Here is a 19659-nt window from a genome sequence, read left to right on the forward strand (position 1 = left end):
AGCATTTCCCCCACGAGACCCGTGCACTTTCCTCACGGCAGCTTCTCTTCAGTCCTCCCGCCTCCTCTGACCTCGGCCAATGGCATGGGGTGGTTTGCCTTTCGGCCAATCGGGGAGGACCCGCTGCCTGATTGGCCAGGAAGAGGCTCCGTGAGACAATAGCGAATTTTAATTCGCTATTGTCACACAATGGGCGGGCTCTCGGGCGCACTGCTCACTACCTTCACCGTCTTCACGCGGCTGCGCAGTCTGAATATGTGCTGTGCTGGACCGTCAATTAGACTGCGCGGCCGCGCATGCGCGCAGCTTAAAGGAAACATTGGACACATCTGCTTTTCTAGGATTGTATGTAAGTTTATTTTTTGTAATCCCCTTTTGAAAACACATTCTCTAGCTCAAGAGTTTTTAAAGTAGCTGTAAGCCTCTGAAATGAGAAATGAAGGAAGCCTATCCTTCTATAGTGTGTACTTGCCTCAGTCCAAAGCACTGAACGTGATTTCCGTCTCCTCTTATTCCTCTATCTGCATGAGTCACTTCGGACAGTCTATGCCAGTGTTTCTCAACCTTTTTTTCTAGGGATCGATCGATTTATTGGAGGGGTCGATATTCACTTTTTCTCTATCGTTCATTGACGGATGCAGTTCTCTGATCCATATAAGTAGGGTTATACTGCCCCCTACAGGAGTAGGACACTAGGCAGATGAAAACTAAAAACATAAATACTTTATATGCCAGGGCCAAAGATCCCAGCAAGGAACTTACTCCTTACTAGGCAGAAAATAACTGACATCCTATGCAGGAAGAGAGAGGGTGTACCCTCTGGGACTGCCCATGGGCGTAGCCAGAACTTATTTCTGCCTAGTGTCCTACTCCTGTAGAGGGCAGTATAACCCTACTGATATGGATCAGAGAGAACTGCGTCAGTCAATGAACGATAGAGAAAAGGATTTAAGTCAAAAATCCATTTATTTATTTTTTTTTAACCCCTTACCCCCCCCCCCCCCCCCCCCGGAGGATTTGGCTGCTCAAAGACCAGGCCCTATTTTGCGATTCGGCACTGCCGATTTTAACGGACAATTGCGCGGTCATGCGACGCTGTGCCCAAATGAAGTTGATGTCCTTTTTTTCCCACAAACAGAGCTTTCTTTTGGTGGTATTTGATCACCTGTGTAATTTTTACTTTTTGCGCTATAAACAAAAAAAGAGCGTCAATTTTGAAAAAAATAACAATATTTTTCACTTTTTTTTTTTAATATGAAATTCTCAAAAAAAAAAAATGTAAAAATCAAAAAATTTTTAACATTTTAGGCCAATTTGTTTTCTGCTACATATTTTTGGTTAATAAAAATCGCAAAAAGCGTATTTTGATTGGTTTGCGCAAAAGTTATTGCGTTTTATGAACTACGGGAAAGATTTGTCATTTTTATTTGTTTTTTTAAACTAGTAATGGCGGCGATCTGAGATATTTTTTTTTTTTTGTGGGACTGCCACATTGCGGCGGACAGATCGGACCCTTGACTGACATTTTTGACACTTGGGGTGACCAGTGACATTACTGCAGTAATCAGTGCTATACTTATGCACTGTTACTGTAAAAATTACACTGGCAGGGAAGGGGTTAACTTTATTAGTGATCAAGGGGTTAAGTGTGTCCCTTAGGGGCGTGATTCTAATTGTCAAGGGGCGTGGCTTGTGATGTAACCACAGAGACATACGATCCTACATAGCAGGATCGTATAGTCTCTGCAGTTATACCAGGGAGAATGACAGACGGCTTTGTTTACATCAGCCGTCTGCCTTTCTCCCTCTCCAGCGGGAGATCGCCAGTGGCCGGCGGACATCGGAGCCGCCGGTCACTCGCGCGGGAATGTCATGAAACGAGTGGGGGCGGGAGCGCGCCCCCTAGAGGCTCGTGGGCGAGTGACGTACCGGTATGTCACTTTGCCCAGGATGGGCTGACCGCCGCAGTATATGTACTTGTCGCAGTCCCGCAAAAAAAAATCGCAGATCGCCGACGTATTTCCCGTAGTTAGTAAACGCAATAACTATTGCGCAAACCAATCAAAATCCGCTTATTGCGTTTTTTTTTTTTTTTTTTTTTTTTTTTTTTTTTTTACAAATATGTAGCAGAAAACAAATTGGCCTAAAATGTTAAATTCTAAATTGTCCCTTTTTTTATTTTTTCAAAATTGTCACTCTTTTTTTTGTAGCGCAAAAAGTAAAAATCGCACAGGTGATCAAATACCAGCAAAAGAAAGCTCTGTGGGATAAAAAAGGATGTCAATTTAACTTGGGTACAGCGTCGCACGACCGCGCAATTGTCCGTTAAAGTCGCGCAGTGCCGAATCGCAAAATAGGCCCTGGTCTTTGAGCAGCCAAATCCTCCAGGGCTTAAGTGGTTAAATAGTTTGTTTTTGGCCAAGATTGTTCAAACAAACGATTTCTTTCACTAATGTGCCCACTGGGAGTCCTGTATAAGGCCTCTTTCACACTTGTCCGACTTTAAAGTTGCACGATTTTGATGCACAGTATCTATAAATACAAGGCTTCCTCTGATTGGCTGAAGTGGAATTTGTAATGTGCCCCAGCGCCCTCTCCACCTCAGGCAATGAGGAGGTGCTGTACTCAAGGCTCCCTGTCACTGGATCTGCCCAATTCAGTTTTGTACTGGGAGCGAGACGGCAAGTTGCAGTACCACTGCCAGAACATAGCACTGTATACTGCATGGAGTTGATGCTGCATAAAGTTTATACAGCGCCCCCAGTGGGCACATCTGTTAGTGAAGCAAATAGTTCATTTGGAGCAGTTTGGGAAAATAGAATAGGAGGATCTAGTAAAAATGTCTTCTGCTATTCCCACCCAGGTAGTAGGTTTTGTGACCTTTTTCTGAAGGTTACACTGAGTATATAGTTAAGTTTGTTGTATATATTTATAATCTTTACTTTACCGTTTTTTTTAGATGACTCTGCCGAATTTAACTTGGTGAACAACGCCTTGCTGAGCATATTCAAAATTGATGCCAAAGGTATGAGAGTGATGTCTGTTTTCGGGTAACATGTTCTGTGCTGGGGGAACCAGTTTTGCACTCATGGCAACAGAATGACTCAGCCTAAGAATTTTTTCTTGGAGTTATTTCCTTTTTGCTCCGAGCATTTCTCGGGTAAGGCTGCTTTCACATGGCTAGGTTTTTCTTCTGCTTTTGCGTTAAAGAAAGCGAAAGAAAAACGCATGACCATGTAATCCTATGGAACTCTTCACACTGATCCATTGCGGGTCCGCAGCCTTTAGTAAACTCCTGCTTGCTGCATTTTTGGTGCCATTAAAAAAAAACAAAGCCCTGCACGAAATATGCACCTCGCTATTGAAATCCATAGAAAACTTATTAAAAACACACCCACATTTGCATTTTTGAGATGCGGTTTTTGAGTAACGTCCTGTGAAAAATGCTGCACCGGGACGGGGCCTGTGGAGCGTTGCTGCACCGGGACGGGGCCTGTGGAGCGTTGCTGCACCGGGACGGGGCCTGTGGAGCGTTGCTGCACCGGGACGGGGCCTGTGGAGCGTTGCTGCACCGGGACGGGGCCTGTGGAGCGTTGCTGCACCGGGACGGGGCCTGTGGAGCGTTGCTGCACCGGGACGGGGCCTGTGGAGCGTCCTTCTGATGTGCGGCTCCCTGGAATTCTCCACCCTTTCCGGACTCTGTCACATTTCGGTTCCACGTGGTGCCAGGCATTTCTCTATAGAACCAGTTAGACAAGCAAACTCTCTGTAGGCTTGCAAGTAGACGGCTTATGCATTAAAGTCTATGAAGGAACAAATGCAGTTCTGTGCAACCCAACGACTCTAATGATGGCAAGAGCAATGTCCATCTCAAACCACAATATCCACTTATGTGAACTCTGTCATTGAGAGAGATTTTATATACATTTATTTTTAGTATAGAGGGTGTAATGCAAAAAGTACCTGTGAGGGAGGAATCATTTACTTGCCATTCCCCAACATCCTCCCGCTTTTAGCCAGATCTTGGAATGCCAGAATGTTTATTATCCCAAATCTGGCAGGAAGATGATCCTGCACTGTGCTGAAATGTCGTCTTGCGAGATTTGGGCTACTCCCAAAAAGATCTTGTCGGCAGGAGGATGACATCACCCCTAGCACTACAGGAGTCAGGAAAAGATAAGTTTACTATCTAATTATTTTTTCCCCCCTAGGGTCCTTTCACACGGCCCGCATCCGCCGACAGAGCCGTTCTGCTCAGCGGGGGATCGATCTGCCGAGCAGGCGGATGACAGCTCAGTTTCCACTCTGTGTGCAGAGACAGAGCTGTCAGATCCCCGCTGACCTCTATGGGGGAATCGGATGAGAACGGACCACCTGTCTGTTCTCATCCGATCCGCTGGACTGATGGAAATTAGGGTTTACATCCTTCCGGAGTTCAGGGTCAGGATCGGAGAGCAGCAGGTGTCAGCGGAGGTGTCTCCGCTGCCCCATAGAGATGCATGGAGGATCCAATCAGGTCCGCCTGAAAAACTGACAGGCGGATCTGATCGGATCATTCCTGTGAAAGGACCCTTACAGGTACTTCTATGTTTTAGGGAGGGAAGGGAGCACTTTGAATGAGCAGACATTGACACTAGTTAACGGTCTGCTTCAACAATTAGGTAATTTCTATTCTTTAAAGAGTAACTCCACTTTCGTTGAGAAAAAAACATTCCATTCTGGGTGATCTATGTACATTGTAATCAGGGATTTTTATTTATTTATTTTTTTTATACACTTTGCTGGTACGGTCATTAGGCTCCGTTCACATGTGAGCGTATGGATCACGTGCAGAACCGCCGCGGTTCCGCCCGCGATCCGGAGATTTATGCAAATCGCGGGACGCCTAGCGTTGCCTGTTGATTTGCAATGGCCCCCCAAACGCCGAGCGATGTTGCCGCGATTTCCGTCTGCCGAATCGCGGCAACATCGCGCTAACAAAATCGCGGGACGCAATACGCTCCAAAAAAGTACAAGAGCTTCTTTGGAGTGTATTGCGTCCCGCGATTTTGTTTGCGCGATGTTGCCGCGATTCGGCAGGCGGAAATCGCGGCAACATCGCTCGGCGTTTGGGGGGCAATTGCAAATCAACGGGCAACGCTAGGCGTCCCGCGATTTGCATAAATCTCCGGATCGCGGGCGGAACCGCGGCGGTTCCGCCCGCGATCCATACGCTCACATGTGAACGGAGCCTTACTGTCACGGCAATGTTTTGAACTGTCATTAAAGGGTAACTCCACTTTTTAAATAAAGAAATAATATAGCGTATCATATTGTAATTGAATGTTATTAGAAAATTACATTTCATTTTCAATCAGCGGCTGTAATTTTCTGAAAATGCAATATGGCCGCCTGGAGCTGTTCTGTACACAGAATGTATACTGACCACACCCCCAGAAACATTGTTTCCTTCTTGTGTGATTGGCTCACCAATTTTCCCAGAAGTCTGCACTAATGGAGCTTTTCCACTGCATGGTACGTGTTAGAACAGTTCGGTGCGGTTTGGTACAGCGGCGTTTTCCACTACATGGTACGGCTCGCTTAAACAGTACCACCTCGGTTGGGGTTCCAAGCGGGCCGTACCTATACCATATCCCACAATCCTTTGCATGCAGCCTTGATTGTTTGTCACTACTAGCCACTGATTGGTCAGAGAATCGTTGTAATCCCACCCACTTAACTACTGTAGTGGAAAAGCAAACCGAACCGAGTTGAGCCTATACAGTGCTGAAACGTGCCGACTCGTACCACGCAGTGGAAAAGCAAGCCGAGCCAGGCCAAGTAGTGCTGAGTGGAGCCGAGCCGGTACTTGCAGTGGAAAAGTGCCATAAGATACAAGTCAGATTTCTGGCATCCCCTGCAACATAAATGTCATTTTTTGTGAGATACTCCCAAAAGGAACACGTCTAAAGGGATGCAGGCCCAGCAGATTTCCTCATTGGTACTCTGCAGCTGCCCCAGCTGATTGATGATTATGAAGCCACTCCCATTAGACCCACTTTCCCACAGGGACACAGAGGAACAAACAGGGATTTCTTCAGAATAACAAACAGTAGGAATCTGCAACAAAAGTTTGTTATAATCCTTGCAAAATACAGAGATCACCCAGAGGGGAATGTTTTTTGTTTTTTTTTTCTCTATAAAAGTGGAGTTATGCTTTTGTTTCATAACAACTGTGTTTACAAGTGATCTGTGATTGGCTACAGCTAATCAAATTGTACAGGGTGCTGTGATTGGCCTGGGTATTATGTAATAGCTGTGGGCCAATCACAGCATCACTATACTAAGCACAACTGGTATGAATGAAACTCCTTCATAATTTGTGTTGACACTGAGAACTCTTGTTCATTTCATTACTGTGTTGACACAGATCATGGCAATCGCATGACATTCCGGCTGCTCAAGTTTCTGCTTACTGCAATCTGCTGTGTCAACCCGCAAGAGTGGTGCGCTGCCCACCCCAGGGACTGTGCATGTGCTAAGCGATGTATGGGTACGTCACTTACCCTGCCCATGCCACCCGCCTGCAGTAAATGCACTGTTAATGGGAACTGGTTAAAGAAATCTTGTTCAATTTCTTTGTGTTATCACACATTTACGGATTACATGGTTTGATAAGATTGTTTGCTTCAGGGGTGTATCCTTGAAAGCAGCATAAGTGGATACCAATCAGCTGTTGGAACCGTGGAATTTGGACACTTTCCTTGTCATCTATATCAAATAGCTCTGCTTGTGCTGTCCTTATTGGACCCTGTATAGCAGTGGTCCTCAACTCTGGTCCTCAGGGCCCACTAATGGCGCTTTTCCACTGCATAGAACCGTACCGGCTCGGCACGCTTTGTGCTTTTCCACTGCGGTACCGCATGGTATAGGGTCGGAACGGTTTGGTACGGTACGGTATAGGTTTGCTTTTCCACTGCATGGAACCGAACGGTACGGTACGGCTCTGAAAAAACAGTACCTACTCAATTGTGGTTCCAACAGGTACCAAACTGGTACCATATCCCACAATCCTTTGCATGCAGTCACTACTAGCCACTGATTGGTCAGAGAATCCCACCCACTTAACTTTAGTACTACTTTAGTGGAAAAGCAAACCTATACCGTACCGAACCGTTCCGACACTATACCATGCGGTACCGCAGTGGAAAAGCAAACCGGGCCAAACAGGGCCGAGTAGAGCCGAGCCGGTACTAGCCGGTACTTGCAGTGGAAAAGTGCCATAACAGGCCAGATTTTAAGTATTACCTTAGGGAGATGCAGACTAGAGTAGTGCAATCACTGAGCAGCAAATGATATCACCTGGGATGTATTTCAGTTATTTTGCAAACCTGGCCTGTTAGTGGGCCCTGAGGACCACTGCTGTATAGGTTTCACTGACCTCTCTGAATGTCTCCATCTCTGTATTTTGCAGTGTTTTGTGGACAGATTTTTAGCTGCAGGCAAACTTTTTTTTTTTTTTTTTTTTTTTTTTTTTTTTTTTTTTATAAATGAATGAAGTAGCTGATCATAGGATATAAGAAATATATTTTGTTTTGTTTGCAGGCACCCTCGGGGGATTATTCAGCCAGATTCTTCAAGGTGAAGACATTGTACGTGAGAGAGCCATTAAGTTCCTCTCTAACAAACTGAAAACCGTTCCCGAAGATATTATGACTAAAGAGGTGGAAGACTACATTTTTTCAGAATCTAAGAAGGTAAGCTAGACAGAAGAATAATCAAGGGGCAGGCAGAAAAAATGGAGCATTTATCCAAGTATGCCTGTTGGCTGGCTGCCTGTGAGCAGCGATTAATCACTTATATTTTCTTTAAAGTGGTTGTAAAGTCTCAAAAATACTCTCCCATTATCCATTCTCCTATGCGGCAATAGTAATGGGAGTGTTTTTTGTTTTTTCTTTTCTAAAAAAGTTATCTAGTGCTCTTCTGTGTGGTCACAAGTTTCAGTCTGCCATTACTCCTGAGCAGAGGAGTTTTTTGTTTATAGCGCAAAAAATAAAAATCGCACAGGTGATCAAATACCACCAAAAGAAAGCTCTGTGGCATAAAAATAGGACGTTAATTTAATTTAGGTACGGCGTCGCACAACCACGCAATTGTCCGTTAAAGTCACGCAGTGCCGAATCGCAAAATAGGCCCTGGTCTTTGAGCAGCCAAATCCTCTGGGGCTTAAGTGGTTAATGCCAGTAAAGGACAGGGCTTATACTTGACTTTGAGAAAATCCAGTCTTCAAGGGAGCCTACATGGACACATACAATTTTGAACATTTAACACAATGCAGATGTCTAATTTGAGTGCATAGAAGTGGGTTTGATGGTCCCTCCAGCTTCTGAGAGAGGTTCTAATGAGAAGCTATTGCAACATCAGTTTTTTTTGGGGGGGGTATTTTTGTGTTTTTTGTTCTTTTTTATTTATCTTTGGCATTTCACAGGTTCTGGATGATGTCACCGGGGAGGAATTTGTCCTGTTTATGAAGATTCTGTCTTCACTAAAGACATTACAGACAGTTAGCGGCAGACAGCAGCTGGTAGATTTAGTATCTGAGCAAGCGGGTCTCTATCAAACCCTCAACCCCGCAGACCCCGACTCTGTGGATCGACTCCTCCAGTGTATGCGGCAAGCCGTGCCACTGTTTTCTGTAAGTATTTCGTTTCCTTGTCTATAGGGAACAGAATAAAGCACTCCTATCCAAATATGTGCCGCGCTATGCTTACCCATCCAAGCATGCGTAAATATTAAGTATAATGAAAATAAATCTAAATGTCAACTCATAATACAATACAACCTCATAATGTGAAACAAATTAACATGCAAAAAATGGTGCTTAACCGGTTGCCGACCGCCGCACGACTATATACGTCGGCAGTCAGCCCCGGCCAGGCAAAGTGACGTATATATACGTCACTAGCCTGTCACTTCCTTGTGAGCCAATAGCGGGCGAGCGCGCGCCCGCCCCGGCTCGTTCCCTGGGAAGTCTGCATGTGACCGGCGGACCCGATGTCCGCCGGTCACTCGCGATCGTCCTCCGTAAAGGGAGAAAGGCAGGCGGCTAATGTAAACAAGCCGCCTGTCATTCTCCCCTGTGTAGGAATGGTGATCATACGGTTCTACTATGTAGGACCGTTGATCACTGTTCCTACACTAGTAGCCATGTCCAATCGCAGTAAAAAGCACGCCCCTAGGGACACACTTAACCCCTCCTTCCCAAATAAAGTTAACCCCTTCCCTGCCAGTGTCATTTTGCATATGTATAGCACTGATTACTGCGGTAATGTCACTGGTAACCCTAATAGTGTCAAAAATGTCAGTCAAGGGTCCGATCTGTCCGCCGCAATGTCGCAGTACCTCAAAAAAAATCGCAGATCGCCGCCATTACGCGTTAAAAAAAAAAACTCCAAAAATGACAGAAATCTTTCCCTTAGTTAGTAAATGCAATAACTTTTGCACAAACCAATCAAAATACGCTTATTGTGATTTTTTTTTTTTTTTTTTTTTTACCAAACATATGTAACAGAAAACAAATTGGCCAAAAATGTTAAATTTTGATTTTTACATTTTTTTGGGGGGGGAATTTCATATAAAAAAAATGTGAAAAATATTATTGTTTTTGCAAAATTTACGTTTTTTTTTGTTTATAGTGCAAAAAGTAAAAATCGCACAGGTGATCAAATACCATCAAAAGAAAGCTCTGTTTGTGGGGGAAAAAAAGGACCTCAAATTCGTTTAGGTACAGCGTCGCACGACCGCGCAATTGTCCGTTAAAGTCACGCAGTAAAAAAACGCAAAAAAAACCCTGGTCAGGAAGGGGGTAAAATCTTCCGGGGCTTAAGTGGTTAAAATAAAATCCTCTGATGTGCTGTTCATGTTTCTTTTGTGACGTGAGCCAATCAACAAATCATATTCCATGAAAGACCTCTTAATCTGATTACTCCATAAAAAAGTGCTTCAGAGATAGGAATGATGTCACCACACAATGCTCCCCCCCCCCCCCCCATGGCTGTATCCTCACCTCAAGAAGTGTGACCTTACAATAAAATTTGGTCAAACAGCACTTGTGAGCCTCTCCTGGGCTCATTTAGATGGATCTCCCGACTTCTATGCTCTTCCTTAGAGCAGTTTCCCCATCAGTGGGTAGAATCAAGGTGCGTATGGGTTAACGAAAACTCCAATAGTGCTTAGAATGTTTAATTTTATTTTAAAAATGTTCAAGATTGAGTTCTTCCATATTCCTGGTGCTTCCAGCACACCAGGCTAAACCAAACAACCTTATTAAATGTCCTCAAAGAGCCACACAACCGCTGTCCGCCCCCGAAGCTCTTCGTGAGGGTTTGGGTGCCTTCACTGTCCTCGCCCCTCCCCTGCCGGTGTTGACACAGGGATTGCGTGTCTTCCTCAGGGGACTTTCGCCCTGTGAGTTAACCACTTGCCGACCGCTTACTGAGCTGGTACTGCGGCAAAGTGGCTCATTATCGTCCTCCTACGTCGCTGGATCCCGCCCCCCCCCCCCCCTCGGCGGCGCACGTGTGCCCCTGGAAGCTTGCTCCCACTTTATTCGGACACAGCGGGAGTCGGGCCAGGGGAGGAGAGGCGGTGATCACCGCCGCTCTTCCCCGATCGTCGGGGATCGAGTGAGGAAATCCGCCACTTGTGTAAACAAAGCGGGCGGATCTCCTCTGTGACAGGCAGGGACAGATCACAGGATTCAGCATAGCTCAACCTGCGATCTGTGTCTGTGTCACACAATCCCCTCCCCCCCCCCCCCCCCCCCCCCACACAAGTCAGTAAGCATGAGACATACATTTACCCCTTGATCACCAATAAAGTTAACCCCTTCCCTGCCAGTGTCATTATTACAGTAACAGTGCATATTTATAGCATTGATTACACTGTAGTAATGTCACTGGTCCCCCAAAAGTGTCAAAAATCTGTTAGGGGTCCGATCTGTCCGCTGCAATGTCGCAGTCCCGCAAAAAAAAAATCGCAGATCGCCGCCATTACTAGTAAAAAAACATAAACATTAAAAATGACAGAAATCTTTCCCGTAGTTAGTAAACGCTATAACTTTTGCACAAACCAATCAAAATACGCTTATTGTGATTGTTTTTTTACCAAAAATATGTAGCAGAAAACAAATTGGCCTAAAATGTTAAATTTTGATTTTTAATTTTTTTTTTTTTTTGGGAATGTTAAATTAACATTCCCAAATCAAATGCCACCAAAAGAAAGTGATCAAATACCACCAAAAGAGAGCGCTATTTGTGGGGGAAAAAAAGGACATCAATTTAATTTGGGTACAGCGTTGCACGACCGCGCAATTGTCCGTTAAAGTAATGCAGTGCCGAATCGCAAAATATAGCCTGGTCAGGAATGGGGTAAAATCTTCCGGTCTTAAAGCAGTTAAAAATACGCTCATTGAGGATTTTTTTGTCAAAGACATGTAGCTAAATACATTTTTGGCTTAAATATATGACAAAAATTGAATGTATTGGATATTTTTTAACTGTCAAAGTAGAAAATGCCAAATTTTTCGCAAAATTTTCGCTCTTTTTTTTATTTATATCGCAAAAAAATGAAAAGCGCAGAGGTGATCAAATACCACCAAAAGAAAGCTCTGTTTATGGGAAAAAAGGACGCAAATTTAGTTTGGGTGCGGCGTTGCATGACTGCGCAATTGTCAGTTAAAGTCACGCAGTGCCAAGTTGCAAAAAGTGGCCTGGACGTAAAGCAGGAAAATCCTCCGGTGGTAAAGTGGTTAAAACATTGTCTTTTTTTTTTTTTGCAGAAAAATGTCCACTCCACTAAATTTATGACCTACTTTTGTGAGCAAGTTCTTCCCATCCTGAGTTCCCTGACCAGCCCAGCAGAGGGCATCGATGTCCAGTTGGAAGTAAGTGTGCATACTCTTGTTGGAATGGGTTTCGTTTTACTATTCTAATTTACCTCCCTTGTTCCAAAACAATGTGGAAGACCAAATGGCTTCTTTCCAGCCTTTCTGGTTTGATTACATACCTTATTTTGGACCCAGTGATGTCCTCACAAGATTGCTTTGTTTGTCCATGCAATGCAGGAGGATCATAGCTGCAGAGAGGGGTCCACAGGGTGCTGTACATAGCTTTCTAAATACAGGAAGCTGTGGTATCTCCTACATGTGATGGGACATACAAGGCACAGTAAGGCTGGGGAAGAAAGTGGTAGATGATGTTGGTCGTCTTCTGGCCCTGAAATGAGGCCGGCTTTTTACCTTGCTGAGCAACTTTTAATGCACACTATGGGAAGTTCACAATGTGCAGTAAATTCGGGGTAAGTTCGGTACAGGGTATAGTAGTCTGTACAGCTGTAAGCCGGAAGGGAAGGCTGTAGTTCAACTTTAAGTGCCGGTTCACACATATGCGATGCGGGAACTCTGTGAATCCACTATGGGTTCCTGTATCGCATTCAACTTGCAGGTAGTTCACACTGCCATATCCAAATCACTGGGGGTGTCAATACAAAGTTTAAGACACCCCCAGATCAGGTCGCATATCGCTGTGCGAACTGTCAGTTTGAACATGAGTCCGTTTGCATAGGTATGAACCGCCATGCGATCCGATTCTGCTGCGGACCCAAAAAAGGGTCCTGTGCGTGTTGTCTGATGCAAATTCAGCCATACAATCTGTATGGCTGAATTCGCATCGCACAGACAGCAGCTGCTCTCTGAATCGCATGTGATGTCTGTCATCAAACATAAATGAACCGGGGCTAAATGTAAGTGCATTTGCGTTTTTAAGCTGGATACACACTATACAATTTTCTTTAGATTTTTTTACTTTAGATTTCCCAAAACCGTATAATATGAGGTCAGACCTAAACACTTTCACTTTGTATGCAATAAGGCCGGCCCTTGTACTACATAGTCGAAGGTAGTAGCTACAGGAAATCGAACAACAAAAGTTGTATTGTGTGCATCCAGTTTAAAGCAGTAGTGAAGTATTTATATTTATATATATATATATATATATATATATATATATATATATATATATATATATATATATATATATATATATATATATATATATATATATATATATATATATAATCATAGGTAAAAAGGCGCTGGTAATCTTAATATATCACGTGTTATAAAAATTAATAAGTGATTTAAAGTGTAATATATGTGATTAAAAATTGCTACAAATTTTTAATCACATATATTACACTTTAAATCACTTATTAATTTTTATAACACGTGATATATTAAGATTACCAGCGCCTTTTTACCTATGATATATACCTATTTATTGTTTTATTACAATTAAAAGGGCAGCAGGTTCAACAATCTTTTATTTAAAGGGCCAGGCGCCTTCTCTTTTCTTTTTATTGATATATATATATATATATATATATATATATATATATATATATATATATATATATATATATATATATATATATATATATATATATATATATATATATATATATATATATATGAAGGTCCCGTTGCAAGTAAATGACCTAATGTGCTAGTATGCTAGCGCAAATTTAGCAATACAATTCGTATGGCTGAATTTGCATCGCACAGACATCCCATGTGATTTGCAGAGCAGTGCACTGTGAATTAAGTGCGATGTCTGACATCGCATATATGTGATCCGGCACTAAATCGTGAAAAATATCCCCCCAGATGTGCGCTGTCACCATTAACAGGGCTTCTATCATCCCCTGGTCTTCCTTGCAGGTTTCCGTGCTCCAGCCATTTGATTGGCCGGGCTGCGATTACTTCAGTTCTGATTGTGGCACAGCGCTCTGGCTTGATGGTACATTCAGTGTGCACTCACTTCAGAGCACAGTGATGTCCTTGGCCGAAGAAATTGTCAGTATCTCCCAAACGGTGCATGTTTCATTATACTTACAGGTAAACTTTATTATAAGCTTCCCTGTAGGTCAGAGGTGGCTGGTGCCCCATGGGGGGGGGGGGGGGGGCGGCAGCAGACGGACCACACCAAACCACCCCCCCCCCCAGAACCACACCAACCCGCACACTGGTCGCCGGCTCACTCACCCTGGACATGTGGAGGGTGGAGGGCGCCTCGGCAGTCGTGGGGGCTTCCCCTTCGCTCAGTCTCCTGCGTCTCGGCAGTCAGCGGCGGCAGCTTCCCCCTCGCTCGGTCCCCTGCGTCTCCTCCCTCCCCCTCCTCCGCCAATAGCATGGCTTCTTCTTTCGGCCAATTGGGAAACGGGTCTCAGGACCCACTTCCTGATTGACCAGGAGGAGAATCAGTGTGATAATAGCGAATATTCACTCGCTATTGTCACACAACTGGGTGGGCTCAGGGCACAGTGCTCTGCCCCCAAGCCCACCCTTTTTTGAAACCTATTAGAGCCTCTGGCTCTAATCACGTGCTTAAAAAAAAAAAAAAAAAAAAAAAACCCATTGGAATCCATATGTCCGGCGTCCTGCATGTAAATTAGGGGGCCAGACGCATGGATGGGGGGGCGGCGCCCCTGCTGTAGGTACAAGTGACCAAGCGGTGGTAAGTACTAAAGTTTTTTTGTGTTAGTTCTCCTGAAGAGTCTCGCAAATACTTGTTGATCCTGCCAATGAAGTCCAGCTAATGCATTGTGATGTTGTGGCAATGATGCTGCGCTGCTCCTGAATTCAGAGCAGAGTTGCCACTACAGTGGGAGGAGAAGATGCCGCAGGGGGTGTGGCATTGTTACTGCTTATTCACAGGCCTGTAGTTTGTCAATCATCACCTGGCCACACCTCGGCCTGCCGCTGTTTTCTGGATTGACAGCCCTGCCTCTATTGCTGAAACCTGCCGCCTGACAACTATTGTATCCTATTTGTCCTGTCCACATTTTATAGATTAGCCCAAATGTATGAAAACACAGATTTAAGTGGTAAAACATTATTATAATTTTTTTTAAATACTTGGCTCTAACGCATTAACTTTTTTTTTTTTTTTTTTTTCCAGATATTGAAGCTTCTTGCTGAGATGAGCGCCTACTGCGGAGACATGGACAAACTTGAATCAAATTTAAACAAGCTCTTTGAGAAGCTTTTGGTATGTAACTTTCCAGATTTTTTATTCAAAATTTATTACATTTTTTTTTTTTTTTTTAATTAAAAAAAAGTTTTAAATCCAAATTTTATTCAGAATTTATTCTGCTAAAGTATTTGATGAAACTCTGGTGTGGGTCAATGCTTTGGAAAGTTTTAAAACCAGACCTTCCTTCCTTTCAAGTGGATGTAAACCCTCCCATATACATAGTGAAGTGAATGGTCTCTGGTGATAAACAGAGATGAAACAAATCCTCCTACATACGTTGTACCGGTTTATCTGCAGTGGTCTTTGCTTTTCATCTCTTCAAAGTCCAAAATTTTGAACTGTTTGTCTGAGCTGCCAGGAAAAAAGGGGCGGAGAGCTGATGTTACACTCTGCAGAGCTCAGTGAGGAGAGGTCTAAGACAGGGGTCTTCAAACTATGGCCCTCCAGTTGTTCAGAAACTACAATTCCCATCATGTCTGTGAATGTCAGAGTTTTACAATGCCTCATGGGATGTGTAGTTCCACAACAGCTGGAGGGCCGTAGTTTGAGGATCCCTGGTCTAAGAGCTGACTGGAGTGAAGACTCACCCCATCTGCACATAGGAACAGGAGTTGAGGTTTTCAATCTGCTGGAGCTCCCGCCTCTGTCACCATTTTTCTCTTGGTGTCAGGAAAATTTGTTAGAAGTGGCTCATTCTGATAGCAGAGGAACGAAGCAGCAGACAGGAATCACACTTGGTACTCTGGACTGAGACAAGTAAACACTATAGAGCAGGGGTCTTCAAACTATGGCCCTCCAGTTGTTAAGGAACTACAATTCCCATCATGCCTAGTCATGTCTGTGAATGTCAGAGTTTCACAATGCCTCGTGGGATGTGTAGTTCCACAACAGCTGGAGGGCCATAGTTTGAGGATCCCTGCTACAGAGGGATATGCTTTGTATTTCATTTCAGAGGTTTACAACCGCTTTAATCATGTCCCAGCATTTTTTTTTTCACCTTGTTGCTGTAGTGAAAAACAGCTTTTTACCATAATGGCACCATCCCAATTGATGCAACGCCGACTTTGTGGCGCTGCACTGTTTTCCAAAAATAGTTCCTGCACTACATTTGGTGACTAACCACTTGCCGACCGCCCCACGCAGATTTACTGCGCCAGGGCGGCTCCGGCTGCTCGTAATCCCGTAGATCTACGTGATTGTGTGATTAGACACAGCGGGAGCCCGAGACTGCAGGAGGAGTGGGCACTATCACCGCCGGCCTCCCGCAATCTTCAGAGAAACTGACAGGAGAGCCGCCTGCCAATGTAAACAAAGCGGGCGGCTCTCCTGTCAGACAGGCACAGTGAGATCGTGTGTGTGTCAGCTAAGCTGAAACCCCCATCTTTGTGTGCCTTTCACAGAGGGCCGCCCCCCTCTCCGCAGTTAGTAAGCACAATTTAGGCTCACACTTAACCCCTTGATCACCCTCAGTATTAACCCCTTCCCTGCCATTGGCATTTATACAGTAACGGTGCATATTTAGCACTGATCACTGTATTTGGTGTTACTGGTCCCCAAAAAGTGTCACTTAGTGTCAGATTTGTCTGCCGCAATGTCACAGTCCCACTAAAAATCGCTGATCGCCACCATTACTAATAAAAACAACAAAAAAAAAAGTCCCAAAATCTATCCCATAGTTTGTAAACGCTATAAATTTTGCGCAAACCAATTAATATACACTTTTTGGGATTTTTTTTTACCAAAAATATGTAGCAGAATACAAATTGACCTAAACTGATAAAAAAAATTATTTATTTTTTTAAAATTTTATTGGGATTTTTTTTTTAGCAAAGTGAAAAATATATATTTTTTTTTTTTTTTTTTTTTTAGAATTGTCGCTTTTTTTTTTTTTTTTTTTTTTTTTTTTTTTTTTTTTGTTTATAGCGCAAAATCTAAAAATCGCAGAGGTGACCAAATACCACCAAAAGAAAGCTCTATTTATGGGGAGAAAATTACATCAATTTTTTTTTGGGTAAAGCTTTGCACGACCGTGCAATTGTCAGTTAAACCAATGCAGTGCCGAATTGCAAAAAATGGCCCGGTCATTAAGGGGGTAAAACCTTTCCGGGGCTGAAGTGGTTATTAGACATCTGTGCAGGAACCCGCACAGATGTCTTTTAAGTCACCCCCAAAGTTGGACTGAAATGCGGCTTCATGTAAGTTCAGATGAAATCGCATGATTTCAAAGCCGGGTTCAATGTGAACGAGAGCTCAATCTGTGTGTTAATGCCACATTTCAATTTTTTTTTTTTTTAACAATTACATTTTTATTGAGTTTTGAGAATTAAACATACAAACAGTCGAGCAGTCATATATAAAAAAAAACATGGTAATAACAGCAAATAACCAACAGAGTCAGGAATTAACATATATTGCTGTTGCTTGTGGATAAAGAATGAAGTTAGTAGAACCGCTCTTTATGACTTAAGCCTCGTACACACGCATCGATAGTTGGCCGTGAATTTTCGGCCAACGTCTGAGCGGCCGATTTTCGGCTTGTTAGTATGATGCTTTCGACAACCGACTCCGACTTTTCGGCCGAACAAAATCTGGTGTGCAGGCTATAAAATTTTTGTTGGCCGTCAACACAACGGCCGATTTTTCCGTCAGTCAGTACAGATTTCGGCAGACAAAAATCTGATGAGGAAGACTGGGCATGCTCAGAGAAGAAAAAACACACGGAAAGTAAACCAGCACATGACATCACTTCTGAAGTTGGTCTTTGTTGGCCGAGAAAATTAGTGTGCAGTCTAGGCACATTCCAACCAACACAACAACACTGGACAAAAGACGGCCGATAATCGTTGCGTGTGTACGAGGCATTAGTAGCACAAGTCACATAACATAAAAGAAAACATTTCACAACAGTAAAGGTAAGGCAATAGTGCACTCTAGTGGACAATGTGTGGAAGACAAGTTTCATGTATCATGTACATATTCCTGCCAGGGTTTCCAGAATTGGCATATCCTGTGTACAGAACCTTCCTTCAAGGCCATAATATGTTCATATATGTAAACTTCCTTGAGAAGTCTAATAACTTTGTGAAGCTCAGGGACCTCAGCAGACTTCCATTTTCTCATCAATACCGCTCTGGCCGCAAATAAGATCTGCATAGTGATAGGTCTAATAGAACAGTGTATCGATTCACTTCCTATGCTCAAAATCGCAAGGACTGGGTTTCTCTGGAGTAGGTTACCTGTAACATTCCCAATCAATCGGAAAACGGCTGTCCAAAAGCTTTTGACATGCAAGCATGTCCATGTCATGTGGAGAAGTGTGCCCACCGGGGCACCACATCGCCAACATTGGGCTGAGGTATGTTTAGAAAATTTTGCAATCAAATGTGGGGTAAGGTACCACCTCTGGTGTCACTTTTGAGCAGGTTCCCAGTAGTTTGCAAATCTGGTATATTTGAGATTATTGCGGATGGTCTTGATCCATTGATCGGCCGTGAATGTTAAGTTCAGGTCCCTTTCCCATTTAAATATTTGTGGGGTTTTCACAAAAGTCGTTTTCGTTTGTAGTAGGTTGTAAAAGACCGATATGCCCTTCACTGTGGGATGATTTTTAGTCCAAAATTTCCAGGCTGCAAATTGCACAGGAATGTGGATATATGGTACTGATCTCAAAATGTGCCGAATTCGCATGTAGCCACATTTCAATTTTAAAGGGCGTATTTTAGGACCCATTAGATTACAGGCCCTGCATATTTCTTATTATTGTCCTCTGCATTACCAGGAATACATGCCGCTTCCTCCGGAGGAAGTAGAAAACGGGGAGAATTCATCTAACGAGGAGCCAAAACTTCAGTTCAGTTACGTCGAATGTTTACTATTCAGTTTCCACCAGCTTGGGCGCAAGAATCCAGATTTTCTCACCGGTGAGAAGGTGAATGCTGATAAGCTTAAAGACTTCAAAATCAGGTGAATATGATAACCACATAGAGCTGAAAGCATTGTGTTTGTTAAATGGAAGCTTAATCATTTTTAAGGTTGTTTTTAGATATGGGTGATTGTAATGGGGAAGGGGGTAACAAGGTTGTGAGTTGTCTTTATATTACATTACCTAGCTGTATAATAGCGTATCACTAAATGTTTGTTTCCATTTATGTTCTTTAGGTTACAGTACTTTGCCAGAGGATTACAGGTATACATTAGACAGCTTCGCCTGGCCTTGCAGGGGAAATCCGGGGATGCTTTAAAAACAGAAGAGGTGAATATTTATTGCAGATACCTTGATTTTAGCCCTCGCCTGCCTTTAATACATGGTTTCATCTGCTCACTAAATACCAACTAATTTTCTGTAAAATTCAATGTAATATGGTAACCCGGAGACCTGTACACAGTTGGTGTACAGATCTTCCCCACAAATGTAACGTCCTGCTTGTGTTATTTTCCCCAATAGTCAGCCCTAAGATACTCAGTCAGATTTTAGACATCCTATGCAATAAAAATGTCATTTTTGGTGAGATACTCCCAAAGCGATCATTTCTTCTACAGGGATGCAGACACTGACACTTTCCTCATTAGAACACTGGAAGTGCGTCAG

The 19659-nt window shown here is 43.4% G+C and overlaps 1 protein-coding gene across 1 annotated transcript in view; it reads left to right on the forward strand.

The window, feature by feature from the left end:
• Window positions 1–19659, forward strand: part of API5 (apoptosis inhibitor 5) — a 42329-nt gene that overhangs the window by 10264 nt on the left and 12406 nt on the right. Inside the window, exons 4-10 of the mRNA XM_082269721.1 lie at window positions 2960–3025; window positions 7585–7736; window positions 8468–8674; window positions 11819–11923; window positions 14997–15086; window positions 18850–19034; window positions 19230–19323. Coding sequence (XP_082125847.1) covers window positions 2960–3025; window positions 7585–7736; window positions 8468–8674; window positions 11819–11923; window positions 14997–15086; window positions 18850–19034; window positions 19230–19323 — 899 coding nt within the window. The remainder of the gene's footprint in view (window positions 1–2959; window positions 3026–7584; window positions 7737–8467; window positions 8675–11818; window positions 11924–14996; window positions 15087–18849; window positions 19035–19229; window positions 19324–19659) is intronic.

This window comes from Pelophylax lessonae, assembly GCF_965119305.1.
Source record: "Pelophylax lessonae genome assembly, chromosome: 10".
Classification (NCBI taxonomy): Eukaryota; Metazoa; Chordata; class Amphibia; order Anura; family Ranidae; genus Pelophylax; species Pelophylax lessonae.